Here is a 23,114-nt window from a genome sequence, read left to right as displayed (position 1 = left end):
CCTGCATACGGCCTCCACAGCCCAGGGTCACCCTCAGGACCCCCTTTCTGAACTGTCCCCCATGCCAAGCCCTTCTCTAGGCTGAGGCAACACAGGGCCTGGGTAATAGTTACCTTCGTGTGCTCCCTGTGGGGATGTTTGGGGATTGCCCGCCACCCTCAGAGGGGGCTTCTCCAACATGCCTGACCCTGGGGCCAACAGCACCATGGGAAACACCAGCCCAAAGTGTGGGTTTTCACCGAACCACAGACAGGGAGCTCCGAACAAAGCATCTGCTTTATGACCTGACCATCGTGGTCACTTGTTGTCCATCACCAGGACACATCTTTCTCAGAAAGAGCAAAAGAAAAGATGTCTTTATGAAATCAAACACTTTTATTTGGAATAAGGATCAGAAAAATGAAGGGAACTCCTCAAATGTGTAGGACCACAGGGTCCTCAGCAAGAGATCAGAAAATAATTACAAAAACATTTTGCAGTAGATTAAAATGACTTGAAACTACAACCACCGATCATGATATGTAAACACGTGGAATCACATGAAAGTAAGTGGTCAAATCTTCGGATGATTAGCTCTCTTGTCTGCTGGGAGCTGGGGGGCATCCATGGTCCACAGACCCCAGCAGCTGTGATCAACCCCTGCCTGGGGCATGGCCCCCTCAGGCACCTGCCAGGGTGAGGACAGCAAGCAGGGCTCCCTCTGCCGGGCTCCCGCAGCCCCCCTCCCCACCCTGGTGTCTCAAGGCCATGGGACTGGGGGCTGGTGGTCCCCGCTTGGGGGCAGCAGTGGTCACTGCAGCATCACTGGGGCAGTTGGCGCTTCAGCTGGGCAAGTCTCATGAGGCATCCGTCCCGCCACGCCCTCCTGGCAGCCAAGTGCTCTGCGTCATCCGGAACCTTCACGCACATGGCCTGGGAACGAAAAAAAAAAAAAAGAGGAGAAAGGGGAAAGAAGCGTGAAGGACAACTAATTAAGCAGAAGGAAAACCGCTCCTATTTGTGCACACTCTTGAATCTGCTTTCAGAGACAGAAGAAGCCTGGCAAACCCTCAACTGATGTAACTCCCCAAACCTGGGGGGACTGACAGCTGGGGTGAGCCACCAGATCCCTGGTCACACTGCTCACAGGGTCCCCTGTGACCCTGACAGGGCCGTGGATGGTCAGCAACAGGAACTTGGAGGTCAAGGCAAAGACTCCAGTTGCAGGCAACACCTCGTTTCTGCAGGCAGGAGCTCACATACCTGGTGCACCTTCTCAGCTGTGGCCCCAGAGAACTCGGGAACGGGTCCAAAAGTCTTCAGGACACACTTCATGCCTTCGCTGTACCTGTCACAGTAGCTTAACATACCTGGAAGCAGAAGGAAATAAGAACACCCCTGGGTCAGTGAGCTCTGTCTCCACCCAAACCTGGGTGTGTCCGCAGGGTCCGGCCGCCATGGGTGTCAAGGGCCGGCCAGTGGGACACTCACCCTGCTCAGCCACACCGGGGTCAGAACTCAGCCTCTCCCAGCAGTAAAGCCCTGAGAAGTGACCCGACCTCCAGGCCCCCATGGTGCCTGGGTTAGCATCTCTCAGGGACCTCAGACAGCCCAGGTCAGCTCTGAGTCCTCAAGCGTCAAGTGAGTCCTCTTTGCACCACAAACGTCTCCTTCAACAATGTGCCTACGAGGTCACCTGTGTACACCACTCAAATGCATCCTCTGAGAACCAAAGATGGCAAGTTCAACTGCATCCATTCCCTACTTGCCTCTTACCCATGGGCTCTAGTTGGCTCTTCACCTCCTGGGCGACAGGTTCTCAACACGGGCTATTTACCCCCGAAGGGCAGGCCCGGCTGTGGCCGTCAGGTTAGGGCCCCACCAGCCCCAGGGGGCTGCAGATGATCCCTGACCACGCCTCCCAACGCGTCTGCCGACAAGGCGCCTCAGTGGAGTACGGAGTCCTAGGTCTGTGGTGGAGAAGCACGTGGAGCAGAGGCTGACCCTGAAGGGGCAAAGGGGACGCTGCCCTCAGGGTAGCGTCAGGTGTGCGTGGGGGAGGCTGATTCCAAGAGGAAGCCGTCGGCTGCCCGCACACGGGGTGGCCTGCCTGGACCAGCCGCTCCGCACACACACGCACAGCCTAGCCCGCCCCTGCCCTCCAGGCAGGGAGGCTAGGCCGGTCTGTGCAGGCCTGCGCTCGGGGCAGGTCTCACAGGAGCCCAGTGCAACCCCTCTCCAAACCTGCTGAGCTGCCCTGGCCCTCAGCCAGCCTCTTTCAGAACCAGGGAGACTCAGCAGTTGGTCAGGCAGGCTAAAAGGATAACAGGGAACAAACAAACTGCAGGATGTGAAGCAACCCAAAGCAGGGCTCGCACCTGCCCCACAGACACTGCATGTGCGTGTATGCTAAGTCCTTTCAGTCGTGTCCGATTCTGTGCGACCCCATGGACTGTAGCCCGCCAGGCTCCTCTGTCCACGGGATTCTCCAGGCAAGAATACTGGAGTGGGTTGCCATGGCCTCCTCCAGGGATCACATACACTGCATGATTCACTTAAAAGTGATCTCCAATGGACATGCCTTAAAAAAGACGCATAACTTCTGTGGGGTTAGCTTTTGTGTATCTACATCTGTGTGAAAGCTTAAATTCACTGATTTCAACTGCATTTGGCTCATATCATTTTGCTTCTCTCTAAGAAGGATGACACCCACTTTGTCTCAGAAGAGAAAGTGGTCCGATGGGTGAAAATTCAAACATACTACTTCTCTGACATCAGCACCTGCACTTAAGCTCTGGATGCTCCCTTTTAAATTGAAGGGTTTTGCTGCATTTACCAGAAGCATGGGGGGCAGTTCAGAGCTTGGGGAGGGCCCCCCGACCTCCGCCAGTTCTCCTGGATATGCAGCATCTCTGCAACGTGGAAAATGCCCCAAACACTTGCTTACTTTTGGAAATTAAATATTTACTTCATTGTGCCTATTTGTAGGTTTATTCAAACTAAAGGTGATATAATCTAAGCACAAACACAGCTTACCCGTTTTGAGGGAGCAGAGACACCCAACAGAAAAAGCTGGAAAGAGGAGAGAGCAGGCAGGTGTGCTGTAGTTGTGAGCTCACCCACTTTCGGGGAAAACGAGCTGCCCTGCCCCTCCTCCCCCACCATGAGCCTTGGGATGCAATTCAGGTGCCCTGTTTCACCTCCGGCTACTTAATGACTTCTCAACAAGCGCTCCTCTCTTGTGGCCCCAGTGAAGTCATCTGAGAATCCCAGGGGCTTTCTAGTACCTTTTTTCCTACTGCCTTTTATAAAACTTGTAGTTTTAAAAGAGCTTTTCATTTCTTCAGAACAGAATAAAATACAGTAAAACTCTTATACAATTCATAATTTCCCCCCAACTTGCTCGAAAGCCAATTAATATTTCTGCCCTACTAACATAAGAACACTTTCTGCAGCAGGCCCTCAGCTCTCGGATAAATGCCCACCGTCTGCTAGGCCAGTAGCCTGCACTCACTGCACATACGGGAAGTTTGTGGTGAGTTGGAACCCGTGCTGTGAATGAAAGTCCAGTGAAGGAAAGTTCTCCCCTCCCATTAGGGTCTAAAAGGAGGGTTTTAATTTATTTCCAACTGTAGTTTTGGCTACTATACACCATGAAAGGTGAGTGGTATGGGAATTACTCTAGAATAATGATCTCACTGACAATGGGAAGGAAAAAAGCCACTTCACCTTTTATCCCACTCAGCTGCCCACCCCACCCCTACCCCCCAATCTTCTTTGCATCCATGCCTTCTGCTTGGTCAACAATATCCACTTCCAAAAACTCACAAAGCTTAGCTTTCTGGAAGACCATGAGGGACTTTCCTGGTGGTCCAGTGGTTACAAGTCCATGCTTCCACTGCAGGGAGCCCAGCTTTGAGCCCTGGTCAGGGAACTAAGATCTCTCATGCTGTGAGGCACAAGCCCCCTCCCCCTCCAAAGAGAAGACTTTGAACCTAACTGCTTAAGAGCTGCTTATACAGAATAAGAAAAGATGGGGGAAAAACAGATTCTCATGAGATTAGATTTAGCTCATCTCACTGTTTCTGACTCAAGCCCAGTGTCTCCATCCGGCTTACTCTCACACCACCACTGTGAAGGTCACAGCTGCTATACCAGTTTTATAGGTGGGTAAACTGAGGGGCAGTGAACTGACCTGCACGAGGTCATCTAGCTTGCAAGTCCAGCAGGGCCCCGCCAGCCAAACCCATCACTCACAGCTGGCACTTCAAGGCGGAGTAAGCACGCTGGCCCCCTCTTTCTCAGGCACTATTTTATTAGATTAAAAACACATCCTAAAATACCTCTGCCACTTCCAGATAAACTGTAGCTTTTAAGACTAGTAACCAGCCTTAACCTGAGATGCTGGCTTTACGAAAAACTACACCCCAAAGGAGGCGTTCCCACATATGTTCTGGTGGCACAGTGAGGAATCACGCACATGTCCACGGTCCTGAGCCAGATCTCAGAACTGACTCCCTCTGCTCCCTGGAATGCTCTGAAGTTGAAAGCTACATCTGTCCACCACTATCACAGTCAGCCAATTAGGCTTTCTTATCAGCTGCTTTGTTTGAAAAATTGTCGAGGGCCTCCTTCCTGTCTGCACGCTGTTTGTTCTCGAGTTTCATCAGCTTCTGTTTCTATTTGTTCGAGAATTAACTGTTCTCAGTCTCTCCCTATCAATTTCTCATGATACCTGAATTATTTTTCTCAAGAAGAAGAAAGAAAAAGAAAAACATGAGACATATCTCCAGGCAGCGTCTCCTACACGGTGCTGCTTCTCCTCAGTTGTAAGAAAAGGCAAGCCTGTTTACAAACCACGAAAGCAGCAACCGGCACAGACCCCTCGGCAGCCCCTACCTTCCGCATTGAGGTGCATGGTCTCCAGGGGCCCAATGAACGCGTACCGCAGGCCCAGGCCGTCTGACATGACGAGGTCAAGGTCACCCGGAGACACCACACCTTCCTGAGAGGAGAGAATGGGGTCCAAAGGTGAGCTCATAGGGAGGGCAATTCGTTACCATTGCTCTCATCCTCACTTCTCTAAACAGGACCCCAAACACCCCAGAAGCCCTAGAACAGGCTTCGTCAGATGTGGCATCACACGGCAATCATACACGAATGAACCCTGAGAAAAGATCAGCTCGTGAAATGGTTGGACACCAATTCAGTTCCTGTCCTTATGGTCCCCACCTCTAATGTCCTGGCTTCTCTAGCTCCCATTACAGCTTCAGGGAAGGGGAGGAGGGGGCACAGGGGATGGAGGCACGGGGGATGGGGCGTCAGAGGAAACAGCCAGAAGTGTCCCCTGACACCTAAGACCTGGGGCCATATCGGAGGAGCAGGAAAGCCATCCTCAGGCTCTGCCGGCCTGCAAGCCTGGCCTTGCCCAGCTTTTAACAAGTTTGTAGAAGAGTGCTTCCCTGATGAAACGCAGCTCAGAGCTGTGTGTTTGCAGAGGTGGGGCTGCCGTTCACAGGGCCTCCACCACCCATGCGTTCTGTTGGGAAGGCCCAGGGACGCATGATGACAACCTGCATGACCGCCGGCGGCCCCAGGATGTCCTGGCACGTCCTCTACCAAGAGCCGATGCCCCCAGCGGCCTGGGCTCCCTGCCCCTGGTGCCAACACCGGGGTATCAAGCACCTCATCAGCAGGAGGAGTCCTCCAAGTTTCCTATTAGTCCTAAACCATCCTCGGGTTCATGTGACCACTGATGAGAGCAGATCCACTCAGGTCACTCAAATGCTCAGTCTACCGGCCTCAGCTCCTGGTGACAGCGCTGGGGGTGAGGGGGGTGTCAGGAGGAAACAGTGCACACGAGGCCGGTGGGGCTGCCCAGAACCACCAGAAACGACTGCTGGATGGCAAGGTGCCCCGCCTCCCACATCGTGTCTCGGCCCGGTCTTCTCCCAGGGCCACCCTGGTCCCTGGGGATGCTGTGAGAGGCAGCTGGGCGGGGATGGCTGATTCCCAAACCCCCAGCCCTGGTCCCTGGGTCAACATTCCAACAGCCTGGGGTTTTCATTCCAACACCAAACTGTGAGGGATGTGGACTGGGAGGCCAGCCTGACCTGTGATGCTGTTTGCCTTGGCTCTCTTTTTCCACAACTACGTTCCACACTTTCAGAGCTGACTTCCAAAGATTTCAAAACACCCACAAAGTGAGCCACCCCAGAGCAGTTAATTCTTGATTTGTAAGTGTCGTGAGCAGGGACAGTGACCTGACTAGACAAAGGGTCAGAGGGCTTCCCACCACCCAACACTGTCAGGTCCGGAGGACCCACACCTCCTCTGGGCTTCTGGTCCTTCCCTCCTCCTTCATCCACGGAGGGCGGTCAGGTTTTTATCAGTTGCTATTCATTAGCTGAACAAGTTGGAAAAGTCTTCATGTCTCCTCTTCCTAACTGCTTCTTTCTGCTCCATATGGATTTTCTGAGGTAGACTTCTTTGTGTGTTAGTCGCTCAGTTGTGTCTGGCTCTCTTTGCAACCCCATGGATTGCAGCACACCAGGCTTCCCTGTCCTTTACCATCTCCTGAAGCTTGCTGAAACTCATGTCCATTGAATTGGTGATGCCATCAACCATCTCATCCTCTGTTGTCCTTTTCTCTTCCCACCTTCAATCTTTCCAAGTATCAGGGTCTTTTCCAATGAGTCAGTTCTTCGCATCAGGTGGCCAAAGTACTGGAGCTTCAGCTTCAGCATCAGTCCTTCCAGTGAATATTCAGGGTTGATTTCCTTTAGGATTGACTGGTGGAAACCTCAGCTCTGCCCTGAAGGTCATTCAATTGATTGGATGAAGTCTGCCCAGATTATTGAGAACAATCTCCTTACTTGAGTCAGCTGACTAGATGCTAATCACATGTATCAAACACTGTCAGCACTGTGTGTGACAGAATGACCGGCCCTCTGCTTGGCCGACCCTCACAGGGGACCCTCGGGCATCCTGGATCTGGCACTCTGTGGGTAAGGAGAGGAGGCGGGAAGACATCTCCAGAATACCCACCATAGGACTTGGCCTGGACCTGGGGAGACGAGGAAGAAGGGGGGTTGTGTACAGTTCAGGGATGCAAAATGTGTTGAGTGAGGGAAGCCCGGGGACTATCTCCTCTACTGATCACCAGCTACAGAAATAGTCTTCCTTCTAATCAGCCCATTTTCCTACTAAATTCTGTCATTTAATTCATGTATTTGGGCTGCCCTCATATTCACTTGCTTTTCTCATGTTTCTCTCGCCATCTTTCCTGGTCTCTCTCTCTTTTTTATCCTTTTCTAGAAATTACTAACTCCCAGCTCTTGATCTTCTTCTACTTTGTTTTGCTCTATTTTTCACCACATGTGGTCCTGAATTTTCAAGTTTTTCTTGTGCAAACACTTCTCCACCTCAGCCAGCACCACCACCACCAGAACAGACTTGGCCCCCAGGAATTGGGACAAAGTTATATACAAGTTTCCCAGCCCACAACCAGAGCCGTCCAGGCTTCAATCCAGTGTCTTGACCGAGGCAAAAAACATTTTACTGGGTTACGTGTTAGACAATGAAATGTTGTATCTGAGGGTGAGAATGAGTGAATCCTGAGATGGTCCAGCATCACCCCGGTCAGAGGCTCAGGACAAGGGGTCGCAGGGAAAGAGGCCCCTTGAGACTTAACCCCAGATTCCCAGAGACAGTCAAGCTCGAGCCAGATAGGAATGACCCTAATGCGAGATGGTAAAGCCCAACTAGGGGCGCCGGGCCCACCTTTAGAAAGTCCAACCCCACAGCCCGTGCAGACCCAGGATTCGGAGTAAGGCAGTTACAGATAGTGGAGCTTAAACTAAGAACTGCCACGGTGACGAGGAGGCCGGCTTTTCTCATGAGGAAGCACGTGGAGCCATGAATTCGTTCCCTCCACGCACACACACTTGCGTGTTTCCTCTCTATACTCGTTGCCAGGCACCACGTGTCCGACGTGCACCACGAAACTGGCTCCAGAGCAAGACCGAAAGAGGCCCCCTCCGCCTGTCCCCACCCACAGTTCCTTCCTGGAGGAGGTGGGGCAAGGACAGGACAGGACTTCACAGAGAGGACTGCCCCGTGCTGCCAGCCAGCTCTCGTCACCCCAAGACTGGCGGTCCATGAGCTGTGCGTTTTCTGGGAAGCGGGGCGGGGCCATTCCTTCAGGATGACCAGGCTCCGAGCACCTTGGAGACGAGCTGACTGAACACGCTTAGCTGATGCAACAGGGCACTGGATCACAACCCTCCCTCCCCTGCGTCAAGAGCCTCAGACAGGATCCTGGGTCGGGGGAGGTGATGGGAGATGCAGGGAGGACTATTCTGGCTGGCAGGGCCCCTGGGATGTGTGGCCCCACGTGGGCCCAACCTCCGGTAAGGTATCCCTTCGGACGGGGCGACTCCGCTGCCCAAGTTATTCTGGGAGAGGGAGCCAGAGGAAGAGTCTGAACGTGCAAAGAGGCACCTGCAATGACCTTAAAACATCCCACAACAGGGGAAAGGTTAGATTTTTTTCAAAAAGATCAATGAAACAAAATATCACTAGCCGTTAAAAATGAACAAAAACTTGAGGAAAGTGTTCTTAACACAGACTAGACAAGAACGCAGAAAAATAAAAGCACTCTAACTCAGGGTAGGGAACAGAAGTGGTATTTTCCCTGTGAGTATTTTTGAGAATAAAGCCTTCAGTGGAAATAAACCAAAAAATGAAAGGGAAGGAGAGGAAAGACTTAGTGCTGATCCAAGGGACAGTCTTATAGGAAATCAGTCCTGAATATTCATTGTAAGGACTGATGCTAATGCTGAAGCTCCAATACTTTGGCCACCTTATGCAAAGAACTGACTCACTGGGAAACATTGAAGACAGGAGGAAAAGGGGACGACTGAGGATGAGATGGTTGGGTGGCATCACAGACTCAATGGACATGAACTTGAGCAGACTCCAGGAGAAGGTGAAGGATAGGGAAGCCTGGTGTGCTGCAGTCCATGGAGTCGCAAAGAGTTGGACACAACTGAGCAACTGAACAACAACCAGAACTGTTTGGGCCACAGCGGTGTTACCCACTTCTCTCGTGACAAAGCTCTCAGGAAGAAAAACACCAGTGGTAAAGAGGCCAATAGAAACAAAAAGTCTGAACCTTAAAACCATTCACAGCAAAATCCCTTGTTTGTGCAAATATAAGTGCACCAGGGCTTGGTGAGGCCAGGACTGAGGGTCCTCGGGAACAAAGCTCTTTACAGAGAGATTTGATGGCAACCCACCCCAGTGATCCTGCCTGGGGAATTCCAAGGTCCATGGGGTCGCAAAGAGTCAGGAACGACTGAGGGACTAACACTTTCACTTTGAATCAAGCAGTGAAAGCCCCACCCCTTAGCACATACAACTCAGTTTGGCACACACAACCCAGTCTGCCCCTCTGACCTCCAGGGCCAGCTCCCGCCTGCACTGAGGGCGGGATGAACAGGCTCCTGTCCAGCTGTTACCTGTGGCCCCCTTCTCTGCCTCCTCTCCTGGGGATACATTCCCACCCCACCCTGCACTTCCATCAGGGGCCCCCGGCCTGCCTGTCAGCTCACACCAGAGGAGCTGAAACCTCTCACTGCCCAAGCACCTGTGGGAGAGGACAGGTGGTCAGGTGTTAGAGTAACAGCACCTCACTTTTCTTTTTTTTCAGAGCTGTTAGAACACTAGCATAAATGTTTTTGCTTTAAACACTGTTAGAGTAACCCCAGGCATGCCAGACAGGTTTTTTTTTTTTTTTAACTGAATGTGTGGTTGGTGTTTTCATTATGTTTATCTGTTAATGGGGCTGGAGTTGTCTCTAAAATAATACATCAGCAGCATGTCTCCTTTGAATAGGGCTTTACTGCTCGCCACTGTGGCTACTCAGAAAGTCACCTCCCATAAAACAGTAAACACTGTTATAAAAATGGTCTACTTCTTACAGACCATCGCTGCTGGAACAGTTCTAATTAACTGATGTGGGATCGAACCCGCGTCTCCTGCACTGCAGGCAGATTGTTTACCGTCTGAGCCACCCAGGAAGCCCGAGTCTGCGCAAAACTACCACTGGCCTTAGAAAAGCTCCTGCAGCCTTCCGGCTCCACAGTTTGTCACATGTGGAGTAACTCAGGTCAGCTATGAGTGGCCTCTAGTTTCTCTGATGGCTCCCAGTGGTCAGTGCAAGACATTAAACACCTGCTGAGCCATGGGTGTGCTTCTGATATAGTTCTGGGGCTTCTTAAAAATGCTGAGACCATGGGGTCCTTCCAGACCTGTCCTGTAACAAAAAACATCTCCTGTTCCATTGACCTCTGAATGAAAGGCCACTGACAGGAGGCTCTTCCAACTAACAGCTGAGAAAGCAGGTGTCGGTTAATCTGGAGGTTGGTAGGAGTCCCCTGGTGGTCCAGTGGTTAGGACTCTGAATGTTCACTGCTGGGGGTGCAGGTTCAATCCCTGGTTGGGGAACTAAGATCCCACAAGCTGTATGGCATAGCCAAATAAATAAATAGACAATAAATTTATTTTTTTTAATCCTTAAACTTTTTCTTGAGGGGGAGGAGGGGGCATGTGGCTTGTAGGATCTTAGTTCCCAGACCACGGATGGAAACCAGGCCCTCAGCAGTGGAGCCCTAACCACTGGGCAACCAAGGAATTCCCAACCCCTAAACCTTCACGTTTAAATTTTAGACAACATAAAATGTAGAGAGTCCTACAGCGGAGGGCGTGGTGGCTTGGAGGCAGGAGCCCGGCTCCTTCTTGGCTCCTCTGACTTCCCTTCACGTCCTTCTACACGAATCTCTCTGCCAAATACACAGACGGGTGTCGCCAAGGTCTGTTCAGCAGCACTTCACTCAAGCCTCTGCTTTTCCCTTCTGGCCACGTGCCAGGGGAGCCAAGCTGAAGCAACCCTGCTAATTCCAGCACCTTCCTCTGAAGAAACCTTCTAACCAGCCCCACACCCACCACCTGGAGCCAGGCTTTGAACTTGCTTCCTCTTGTTGGGGCTGCAGCCTCCCTGATCCAGTGCTGGGGAGCGTGTGGCTCAGCCTGGGCCTGTGCTTTCCTTCGCCTCCTCGCTGTCCATTTGTTTTGGTTTCATTCCAGAACAGCTGGGAGGGCCGGCACTTACTGGGCTTCAGGGAACCCACTCAGGGTGATATTCGTGGAAAAAACTCCCTCCGCCACCCCTGGACTCAGTAAAGGTCCTTCTCAGAGGTCGCGTGTGTGAGTAGTAAACTTCTTGGATGAACTTGGGCTTGGGGAACTAGGGGCACGCATGCTGACTCTGGCTCTGAAAGGAGAGAAGAAAGCCAAGGACCTCCTGCCTCCAGGCGACCGCAGCCCAAGCGAGAGCAGTGTGAATGCTCCTCAGGCATCCACAACCTCGGGTCCTCTCGTCCCCAGACTCCCTGGGCTGCACCACCTCCCCCAGCCACCCTCTCTGTCAAGGAGCTGCTGTTCCCCCCAGTCTAAGAACACTCTCAGGACAAGGCCAGGAGCTCACCACCCAGCGGCAGGTCTGACCCAGGAGCACCGGACTCGCGGTGACTGGAGAAGGGACTTCCTCTCAGGCCTGCCCTATCCGGCCGCCACCTTTGGAGGGACCCTCTGTTCACACGACGGAGATGAGGAAAAGCAGGCTGCCATCTGCACCTCCGCTCCTGGAATCAAAGGCTGTACGACAATGCCAAGATGCCAAGCAGGAGGACAGCGGGATGAGGGAGACGCCGTCTGGCAGATGGGGTAGGATGCGGGGAGCAGCGAAAACCTAGTGTTCGTTGTTCAGACATGTTTGTGTTCTAAGTGAAAGCGAATTAAATCATTAAAAAAATATCAACGTTGGGCTTCCCTGGTGGCTGAGAGGTAAAGAATCTACCTGCTGATGCAGGAGATACCTGTTTGATCCCTGGTCTGGGAAGATCCCACATACTGAGGAGCAACTAAGGCCGTGTTCCACAACCACTGGAGCCCAAATACTCGAGAGCCTTTCTCCACAGCAAGGGAAGCCACCAAGATGAGAAGCTCCTGCAGCACAACTAGAGAAAAGCCTGAGCAGGAACAGAGACCCAGCACAGTCAATAATAGAAAAATAAATGAAAACATTTATTAGACAAAGACCCAGCACAGCCAAAAGTAGAAAAATAAAACATGTATTTTAAAAAAAGCTGTATTCACAGCTGTATGTAAGCAATTAGACTTGATTAAAGTTAGCTGCAGGGAAACACTGCACTGTCCTAAACTACACTCAACAGAAACACTTGATGGAGTTTACCACAGAAAGCCTGGTCTGCTCATTTTACCACGTAACTTTGACATGCACCTTAGTAGCTGAAAGCAGTGCTCACAGTGGCTGCATCCATGTCCAGAATAAAGCTGGGCCACAGAGGCCTGCACTCTCTCCAAGGGTCCTGTACGGACCACAGATACTACGTCCCGAACTGGACACCAGAATGGAAGCCCTGGAAGCCCCACAGCTCAGGGCCCACAGGCAGATACCCACTTGGAGGTTCTGTTTCTCAGAGGCATGAACAACACCTGAGCTCAGCAGTCTGAAGCTCATTACCACCCACACATTCCAACGAGCTGAGAATCCTCGGGCGGCTCTGTGATTCACCCCCGCTCGCCTCCACGACCCTCTTGTAACAGGACAGGAATTTACGGGCAGTGCAAGCTCCGCCACTGTCTGGGCAAGAGTCTATCATCTCAGCGCTTCTTCCCTCGTCATGCGCATCAGCTTAAGAGGATGGGCTGAAAAGCACTTTCCCAGCAACAGGATCCATCACCCACAGTCCTAACATTGGGCCCCTAGGCTGCGGTCATCAGCGTTTCCCGGCCAACTAGGGCTGCTCCAGCCTGATTCTGCAGCCAATTCGCCACAGAAAAAGGACTGAGCGGTTGTGCCCACCAGCCCCCATGCAGTCATGGCCGGGGGAGAGCCGTGTGACCCGTGGAGCCCTTTCCTGCCCATCCCCCCACCCCTGGTCATGTCCCCCCTTGCTTCCCACTACAACAGGCCTGCAGTAGCGGCCCCCACCCTCCGACCCCATCTCCTCTAGAATTTCTCTTTCCTGCTTGGCTGCAAGGATGAAGGGACAGACACCCTCCCTCCAGAGTTGGTGAGATGAAAAACAGGAAAATCATAAGGAGGGAAAAAAAATCAATGAAACAAAAAGCCTTCTCTTCAAGAAACTGACAAACCTCTGTGTGCTAAGCCACTTCAGGCGTGTCTGACTCTTTGCAACCCCATGGACTGTAGCCCACCAGGCTCCTCTGTTCATGGGATTTTCGAGGCAAGGATACTGGAGTGGGTTGCCATGCTCTCCTCCAGGGAGTCTTCCTGACCCAGGGATCGAACCACTGTCTCCTGCATTGGCAGGCGGGTTCTTTACCACTAGAACTACCTGGGAAGTCCATATGTAGATATATTTTTTAGTTTAGTTCAGTCACTCAGTCGTATCCAACTCTTTGCGACCCCATGAATTGCAGCACGCCAGGCCTCCCTGTCCATCACCATCTCCCGGAGTTCACTCAAACTCATGTCCATCGAGTCAGTGATGCCATCCAGCCATCTCATCCTCTGTCGTTCCCTTTTCCTCCTGCCCCCAATCCCTCCCAGCATCAGAGTCTTTTCCAATGAGTCAACTCTTCACATGAGGTGGCCAAAGTACTGGAGTTTCAGCTTTGGGCTGATATCCTTCAGAACGGACTGGTTGGATCTCCTTGCAGTCCAAGGGACTCTCAAGAGTCTTCTCCAACACCACAGTTCAAAAGCATAAATTCCTCGGCGCTCAGCCTTCTTCACAGTCCAACTCTCACATCCATACATGACCACTGGAAAAACCATAGCCTTGACTAGACGGACCTTAGTCGGCAAAGTAATGTCTCTGCTTTTGAATATACTATTTAGGTTGGTCATAACTTTCCTTCAAAGGAGTAAGCGTCTTTTAATTTCATGGCTGCAGTTACCATCTGCAGTGATTTTGGAGCCCCCCAAAATAAAGTCTGACACTGTTTCCACTGTTTCCCCATCTATTTCCCATGAAGTGATGGGACCAGATGCAGTGGATGGCTTTTAAACTTGTTAGTTCTATGCTTGTCTCACATATAGAGAGGAGTTTATTTATATATATATATAAATATAGGTATATATAGATAAATAAACTCTATATGTGAGTTTATTTATATATATATATATAAACTCCTCTCTATATGTGAGTTTATTTATATATATGTATATATATATAAATAAACTCCTCTCTATATGTGAGACAAGCATAGAACTAACAAGTTTAAAAACCATCCACTGTTTCTTCCTCAAGCTCGTGAAATAAATGGGGTTCCTTTAAAGGACACAAGTTTACTCAAAATATAATTTCTTTTTCCTCTTGAAAAACAGTACCACTGGGGGTGGGGAGCAGTCTGAGACCGTGAGGAAACTCAGCATATCACAGAGAAAATGGTGTGGAAATGACAGGAAAGGGCAAGAATAGAAGTCTTCATCACGTGCAAGTATCAGGTGACTGATGGTACAGAGGAATCTCTGAGAGGAAGGGGTGCCCCTGGTCTCTGGAACAGATTGGGCGCCTGGTTCTCTGCCCACCCCTCCAGCCTCCTGTCCCTCCCATCCCCCCCACCCCCACCCCCAGCCCACCCACCCGCCCCCGCTCAGCCACGGGCCACAGCCCAGCCACACACCTCCACAAGCCGCCAGGCCTCAGCGATGACCGCATACTGGAGGCGGTTCAGGGCGAAGCCGTCAACCTCCCTCAGGAGCCTGACCGGGGACTGTCCAACCCTCCGCATCAGGGCATAGGTCCTGTCCACGGTGGCGGGGGCCGTCTCTGGGTGTGGGACCAGCTCCACCAGCGGCACGTAATATGGTGGGTTGACCTTGGGAGAGAGTTGACAAGATGGCTCTGGCATGTGGGGTATCACTCACAATCCTGAACGATCGGGGTGGGTTGGGAGCAGGTTCAACACAGGAATGAGGGGCCCATCCAATGACAAGAAACTGGAGGAATAAAGTCGTTCGCAAAGACGGGAGACAAAGAAAGAATTGGGCGCAGAACTGCAGGAATTGTAATCAGCCCTGAGGTTCTAGCTCACGGGTGCCAGTGGGCCTCCTACATGTTTACTGCTGACCTCCTGGGGCTCTGCCACCAGCTGTCCAGCCCTCACGGGCTTCTCCCCACCTTCGCCCAGCCTCCTCTTCCCACATGAATCACTGCCATTCTACCACATCGGTGCTATGGGCAGTATCTTCCTCAAACCTGGAACTCCCTTAATGTCTCCATGCTGAGCCTCAAACATTGGCTCCCCTGATCAAATCACACCCATGAGTCACAGAGGCAACGCCCGAGAGCCTCAGCACCAAGTGACATCTGAGACAGGAAGAGAGTCTGCCCGTGGTGGGACGGCTTGCCTGCCCAGCATTGGTTTTCTTGTGGTTTCTTGACTCTGGTTTTCTTGGTTTACTTTGAGAAATCCTTCTTGAAGATTCTTAGAGAGAGTTCTCCTACCTCTAAAGAAAATGCTATTTGACAAAAGGCTGCCAATGACCCTCACCACTAAGCAGGTACATGCTCGCTAAACTCTTTCTCCAAATGATATTGTATTTTAAGTTGTTTTTCCTCTGAGTATGGGTGAAAACGGGTAAAAAATCTCACATTTACCAAAAAGTACAAGAGGCATCCATTTTAAAATGACTTCCACAGGAGAGAGAAGAATGTATTTCCCCTGGAACAGCCTGGAGGGGCAGCTGCCCTCACACCTTGGAGGTTTCCTCTGCTCCCAGCCTGTCCTGGGGGAGCACCTATTTCAAATAAACTATAAATCAATTCTCAGCTGAATCACTGGCCCCCTTCCTGGAGTCACTGAGTTCCTACAGAGATGTGTGACCTCTGGCCTTTTTAAACATCAGAATTATAAGAACTGGGAGCATGTCTGTCCGTGATGAACTTCTCTATACGGGAACACAGGGGTGTTGGGCTTGGGGTCTCTGCAGGGCTGTGAGCCTTGTAAGGGCAGAACACAGGTCAGGACAAACAGGTAAAAGGCATCTTTCTGTGCATCTGGCTCACTCCTGTCTCAGTCTTGCTCGCAGGCTGCCTTGCAGACTTCCTGCCCACACTTCCTTTAAGCCCTGCTGCCCCCGGGCCACCCTCGCAGCCGCCCTCCCTCTGCCCACTCAGCCCCCCCCCCCCCCCCCCCGCGCCGGCACCACAGGCGCGCTGAGACCACATGTGGCCTCCCCGTTCCCCGGGTCATAGTTGTAACTATGCCCTGGTCGCTCCCCCTCTGGCGGCCACACTCTCACACCCACCCCAAGCACACACCCCACCCGAGCACATGCCCCACCTGTCCTAAATCAACTCAGGTGGTGGGAGCCGACCTCACCACAGCACCCCAGGCCTGTGACAGTGAGTTGAGGCCAGAAGTCTGTAAAATTTGTTCATTCTTTCTTACAACGCATGAGATACAAGATACAATTCAAGGAAATCTGGATAAAATTCTTTTTTTAAATGATGATAACATCCAACTTGCTATATACTAAAAAGCTACGAGACTGTACAAGTTGAATTGTGTGATATATGAATTACATCTCAGGAAAGCAGTTAAAAAGCACAAGCAGGTTCATCGAGATGAATTGCTCCTGGAAACCCAAATGAGACTCGCTGGGTTTCCAGGCTGGACATACTCACGGGGTGGGCCACCAGGCACTGCTTCACGTGTGCCAAGCCAGCGAACAGCTTGGAGGGCAGGAGGCATGAGCTGGAGCTGCTCAAGACGACGTGATCATCGGCGATTTTGTCCAGCTGAGCGAACAGCTTCCGCTTCAGCTCCAGGTTCTCCGGGACACATTCCTAAAAAGGACAACCTCACGTTACCACACAGGCTTGCCACACTCAGGCCCAAGCAAAGCATCTCGTGTTTGCGTCCTTCCCAAAATGAACCAATTAGAGAACCACCAGCAACATTCAAGAACAGGTAGGGCACGGACTTGTGAACAGAGCGGGGAACTGAGGGAGCAGCACTGACACATATACAGGGTGTGTGCTTGGTCGCTTCAGTCGTGTCCGACTCTTTGTGACTCTGCAGGCTGCCATGCTCCTCTGGGCATGGGATTCTCCAAGGAAGAATACAGGAGTGGGTTGCCATTCCCTGTCCAGGGGATATTCCCGACCCAGGGACAGAACCCATGTCTCCTGCATTACAGGTGGATTCTTTACCATCTGAGCCACTGGGGAAGCCCCCATTTATATACTACTCTGTGTAAAACAGAGAGCTAGTGGGAAGCTGCTGTGTAACACAGGAAGCTCAGCTCAGTGGTCTGTGATGACCTAGAGGGGTGGGATGAGGGGTGGGAGGAAGGCTCAAGAGAGAGCTGACTCACTTCATTGTACAGCAGAAACCAACACAACATAGTAAAGCCATTATACTCCAATTAAAAATAAATTTAAAAAGAACCATATAAAACACAAAAATAAAATTTTTTTAAATATTTAAGGACAGGAAAAAAAATAGCTGTCAAAAAGTATGACAAATCTTGGTAACTCTGGGAACTGGGTGATGCATATATGGGAACTGTATTTTCTAGTTCTGTGTCAGGCTGAAAATTCTCATAATAAAAAAGCCCTCCAACTGTATGGGGATGGATTCTACAAACAGAACACACAACAGCAGTGCAGGTGAAGTGTATGAATATCAACAATAGTCACCACCACTTGTGTGTCCTGATCATCAGATCGACTTATCTTCAAGGAAAAATCTTATCTTCATGAAATGAGCAAGCACATGCTACATCCATAATTCCCAAAAGGCTTCTTGAGAGTCTACTTCTAATCAGAAATCCTTTGAAAAAGACCTTTGTTACTAAAACTCTAAAATTATTTTAATAAGGGGGTAACGGAGGAGGGTAGAGAAGCGAATTTGGATTAAATACCACAGATAATGACTGTTTGGAAATTCAGATTATGCGCAGAGCGGGCTGGGGGGTGGGGGTGGGGGTGGGTGGTGTGGGAAGCCGTTCTCAGACACCCAAACACAGGCCCACAGGCAGGTCCCTGGGAACTGGATGCTCAGGGCAGCTGCTGCCCTGCTGTGGAGAGACAGGGAACAGAAAGGGATGCTAGCTGGACCTTCAGGTGTGCCCTCCCCTCCCAGCATTGCCCCAGGAAATCCCACCAGGAGTCACTCCTACTAACAAGGGTCCCTGAGTTCCCACAGTCCCCGGTGAATTTGGGGTAATGGTTCTTAGTGGGGTCTGATAACAGAATCAACTGTGCTTGTTAACCATGCAAATCCTCAGACCCCCACCGCAGATGTATTGAGTCAGACTCAGCATAAGGCCCAGGCACCTGCATGCTTTATCCATCACTCTGATGACTTGTGTTCACTGAAGTCTGAGACCCACAGTTCTGAGGTGCAATGGGGGCCAACCACACTCCCAATGGTTTGTGGCCAAATACTTTCATTCCTGATGGTCTCCCACCCTGAAATCAGGCTGCCCACCACCCTCCCCACCAGGAAATTGCTGAGGGTGCCCTGGTCCGTCTACCAGCACTGTGGAGGCAGAAACTGCACAAACCAGAAGACAACCAGCAGCCTGCAAAAGTCAACAAAAAATGCAGAAGTACTGCCTGTAACTTTATCAAATCACCCCCAAAATAAAATATTTTCAAGTTTAATAATATCTAATAATCTAATAGAGTGAAGTTAGCTGGGTAAATATTATGACATGAATTTCATTTCTATACCATCTACAAGGTTTTAAAAGCTTTCGTCCATGGGTAAGGCATCAATATTGTGTCTGCTAGTAGTTTTAAAAAATATAGTCACACCACGTGAAATTTTATTCAGAACAAAAGGTCACATAAGCATCACATCTCAAAGACAGGGTGAAAAAAGTGGAGTCATTTAAGAACTGTGAAGCCCATTGTGTTAAACCCCTTATCAAAGGGGAAAAGCTACAGTAGCTGGCGGGCTGTATTGAGTAATTCCTGGATCAGTTAAGTCTGCGAGTTGGGTTGGGTTTAAATGGAGCCTTGTAGTGAAGCCAGAGATGAATCGTGATGCCGATACTGTGCAGGCTAATGAAAGAGCCCTGTGAATGGCCTCATTGTGAGCCTGGCCTGCAGATTCTCCCCTTGAAATTCTATGCCTTTCTTTAGATGGTCTGATTATCAAAGAGGCAAGAACACTTGAAGCAGAGGAAATCCAAGCCTGCTACAATTATGTAAGCGTTTTAACAGTCATTTGCTTGAAGTTTCATTGTTGCCATCGTTGTTAACCCACTTGTGTTCCGTGTGCTGGGCCAGGGTTAAGACGCCTCTGTCTATGTCAAGCCTTGAGTTTATCATCTCGCTGTTGCTCACTGCTTGTCTGAGAACCTGGGTCTGCAGACTGTTACTCAGGATGGTCATCTCTTGGGTGCATCGCGAAGCTGAGAGCGGCTACTCTTGCTCGGTGACCATGGACAGCTGGGAGGAAGTGACAGCAAACAGCTAGACATACATCTCGCTCCCAGTAGGTGAGAGTGCCCCGGGGCTCACCGAGCCTTTCCAGGGCCCGTCCAGGGAAAGCCACTAGATGTTGAGTGTCAGCGAAAATTCTCTTTCACTGCTGAAGGTAACTAGCTTGACTTTGCTTCATTAAACTCTGACAACATTTTCTAAGCAATGGCTATTATTTGTGTTTTGTTTGTTTTGAAGTGGGAGAGATGTATCTATAATTAGTGATAATCTCACACACAACCACTAGCTCAGATTCTGAGGACAAGGAAAGTGTAAGGAACTTTCCAAGTAAAACAACTGTTATCGGCACATCAGAAGATTACTCGGCAGCAGCAGCAAAGACGTAAAAGGACACTGGATGACGGTATCATTATAGGTCTAACTTTTTGTTCTCTCTCATTTACTTATAATTTTTTAAAGTAAAGAATTTATATACTTTAGTGTTTTATTCACAAAGAGTCAGACGAGACTGAAGTGACTTAGCACACAGATCAGTAGAATTCACCAAGGACAGCACTCAGACCCTGCAGGGTGGTTTTGGGGAGGGGGCGTGGCCACGAGGAGGGGTTCTGGACGATCCCCAGGCAAAGGCGGGACTGGTTGAGAGGGTGCTGACTTCTGCAGACGACCCACTCGCTGTGTGACCCTGTGCAGCTTCCAAAAGAAATACTTTCATGGGGAAAATGAAATTTCATTGATTTTTTTAAAAAGGCAAGTCATGCATCTTAGATAGGCATCCTGTTGCTAGAAAAATCTACATTTGCCAGTGCGAAATATCTGGAAACAGTCTTCAATGTTCTTTACAGATAGAAAGAAAAACTAAACTAGAAGACTTTGGTGCTTAAGATATTTTACATGCAAAGAAGTTCTATTTACCAATTTTAGCAGGAAGGAGATGGCAAGAAAGGAAATTTGAGCTAAAATCCTACTGTAACCATGGCAGAAGGGAATCCATTCTCAACTTGAGGATGGACGTGATCTACATCATAAGTTCTGTCTCTTTGCACTAAATACATCTCTTGCTTCAACCTCTTTAATCATCAGCAATTTCTTGCTTCAACCTGTTTCAGTTCAGTTCAGTTGCTCAGTCATGTCCAACTCTTTGTGATCCCATGGACTGCAGCACACCAGGCCTCCCTGTCCATCACCAACTCCCAGAGCTTGCTCAACTCCTGTCCATTGAGTCAGTGATGCCATCCAATCATCTCATCCTCTGTCATCCCCTTCTCCTCCTGCCTTCAATCTTTCCCAGCATCAGGGTCTTTTCCAATGAATCAGTTCTTCGAATTAGGTGGCCAAAGTTTTGGAGCTTCAGCTTTAGCATCAGTCCTTTCAGTGAATATTCAGGACTGATTTCCTTTAGGATGGACTGGTTGGATCTCCTTGTAGTCCAAGGGACTCTCAAAAGTCTTCTCTAACACCACAGTTCAAAAGCATCAATTCTTTGGCACTCAGCTTTCTTTATGATCCAACTCTCACACCCATACATCAATACTGGGAAATCTGTTTAACCATCAGCAATTTCTTTTTTTATTAACTATTTTTAAATTTTATTTCTAAAAATTATTTATCAATTTATTTATTTTAAGCTGCACTAGGTCTTTGTGCTTTGTGGGGGCTTCCTCTAGTTGCATCAAGTGGGGCTACTCTCTGGGTGCAGTGCACAGGCTTCACATTGAGGTGGCTTCTCTTGTTGTAGAGCATGGGCTCTAGGCACATGGGCTTCAGAGGCTGCGAGTCATGGGCTCTAGAGGGTGGACTCAGTAGTTGTGGCTCATGGGCTTAGCTGCTCTGCACATGTGAAATCTTCCTGGACCAGGAACTAAACCCGTGTTCCCTGCATTGGCAGGCCAGTTCTTATCCACTGCACCACTAGGGAAGTCCCACTATTTCTTGAAAGAGCACAATTGTTAAAAATCTATCAGATTAATAGACTACTATGACTAGACTTCTCAAGAGGTAGATGTTATAATTACAAAAAAAAAGCCATAAACCTTCTTACTCTAGAACAAATAGCATGTGTTAAAGAAAAGTACAGGTTTTCAGTATCACAGATAATAAACTGCACTGTGCTCTAACCAAAGCCTCACATTTTTCCTTAAAAATCAAAATACTTTTAAAGCATATTATAAATCCTAAACAATGTTCTATAGTAATCTAGAATAAACTATACTCAATTAGAGACTTTTCTAAAGTAGAAAGCAGAGCAGGCTGTCCTGAGGAATGTCCTGGGGATTGGGTGTCGAGGTGACCAGGGTGGCTGTGGTCTGCTTCCAGCAGAGGTCTTTCCTCAAGTAACCACAGCAGATGGAAGTGAGAGAATGGACATAGATGACAACTGCTGGCCTGATGGTGTGTCTATCCCCATCTCATTCCAACAATTTTTTAAATACCTTTTAGGAAATCACTTATTTACAATTAAGTTAAAATGTTTAACATGGAAAAGTATTATAATTTAAAATATTCTAGGACTTCCCTGGTGGTGGCTAAGAGGCTGCCTGCCAATGCAGGAGATACAGGTTCAATCCCTGGTCCAGGAAGATCTCACGTGCTTTAGAGTAATAAGCCTGTGTGCCACAACTAGTGAGCCCACACACTGCAACTACTGAAGCCCCTGTGCCCAGGGCCTGTGCTCCACAACCAGAGAAGCCACCACAATGAGAGGCCCCTGCACTTGGTCCCCACCAAACTAGAGGGCGGCCCCCACCAAACTAGAGGGTGGCCCCCGCTTGGGCAACTGGAGAAAAGCCCATGCAGCAAGTGATGACTCAGCACACCCAAAAGTTAATTAATTAATTAAATTATAAAAAATAGAAAGAAATATTTTTTAAAAAGATTTTTAAAAAACATGTAGAAATGTTAAAACGTTCTAACATACAGGTAAACTGTGGTCCAATATCTGACTCCTTCAGCATGTGACATAAATACATCTTAATTCACTGAAGTGGATACAGACAAAAGCACAAAACCTACCATTACTGAAAACTCACTCTAGGTGGGGGAAGGGAACTGAAATAAAAACCCTTATCCCTAGGGGAGGAAGAGGAATGAATGCTAGCATTAGTCACTCAGTCATGTCCAACTCTTTGCGACCCCATGGACGGTAGCCCACCAGGCTCCTCTTTTCAGGGATTTCCCAGGCAAGAATACTGGAATGAGTTGCCATTTTCTTCTCCAGGGGAATCTTCCCAACCCATGGATCGAAACTGGGTCTCTTGCATTGTAGGCAGATTCTTTGCCATCTGAGCCACCAGGGAAGCCTACCTGAGACAAGGCTTAATCAGAATCCCAAGAGAAGACCCTTCCTAGGCCAGCAAGTGTTAAGTAACTAGTGAGAAAAGAACATTTCTGGGAAGGGACAGAGCAAGAACATGGAAAGAGACTCTCTCTCTGAGAGCACTGCAAAGGGAAGACTGAAAGCTGAGGGTGGAGAACATATTGAGGGAGAAAACCCTCTGGCAGCCAGTCCTCACCCTAAACACAGGTATTGCTTAAGGATTTGAAACTTGTATGCACCAAGGGTGACTACAGGAACTTGCAAACCTTAAAACTTGCCCAACTCCTAACTAGATCAACTCA

At 49.6% G+C, this 23,114-nt stretch overlaps 1 protein-coding gene across 2 annotated transcripts in view; it reads right to left on the bottom strand.

The window, feature by feature from the left end:
* Window positions 1-356: 356 nt before the first annotated feature.
* CRYL1 (crystallin lambda 1) overlaps window positions 357-23,114 on the bottom strand; it is a 60,572-nt gene continuing 37,814 nt past the window's right edge. For both annotated transcript variants that reach the window (XM_069601701.1, XM_069601700.1), the window contains exons 4-8: window positions 16,725-16,886; window positions 14,719-14,913; window positions 4,879-4,984; window positions 1,243-1,349; window positions 357-912 (exon numbers count right to left, since the gene is read on the bottom strand). In XM_069601701.1, the coding sequence (XP_069457802.1) occupies window positions 802-912; window positions 1,243-1,349; window positions 4,879-4,984; window positions 14,719-14,913; window positions 16,725-16,886 (681 nt within the window). In that variant the 3' untranslated portion in view covers window positions 357-801. The remainder of the gene's footprint in view (window positions 913-1,242; window positions 1,350-4,878; window positions 4,985-14,718; window positions 14,914-16,724; window positions 16,887-23,114) is intronic.

The sequence above is a fragment of the Ovis canadensis genome, chromosome 10 (genome assembly GCF_042477335.2).
Source record: "Ovis canadensis isolate MfBH-ARS-UI-01 breed Bighorn chromosome 10, ARS-UI_OviCan_v2, whole genome shotgun sequence".
NCBI classification, from domain to species: domain Eukaryota; kingdom Metazoa; phylum Chordata; class Mammalia; order Artiodactyla; family Bovidae; genus Ovis; species Ovis canadensis.
The sequence above is the reverse complement of the archived record's forward strand: the minus strand, read 5'-3'. Positions and strand labels throughout refer to the sequence as shown.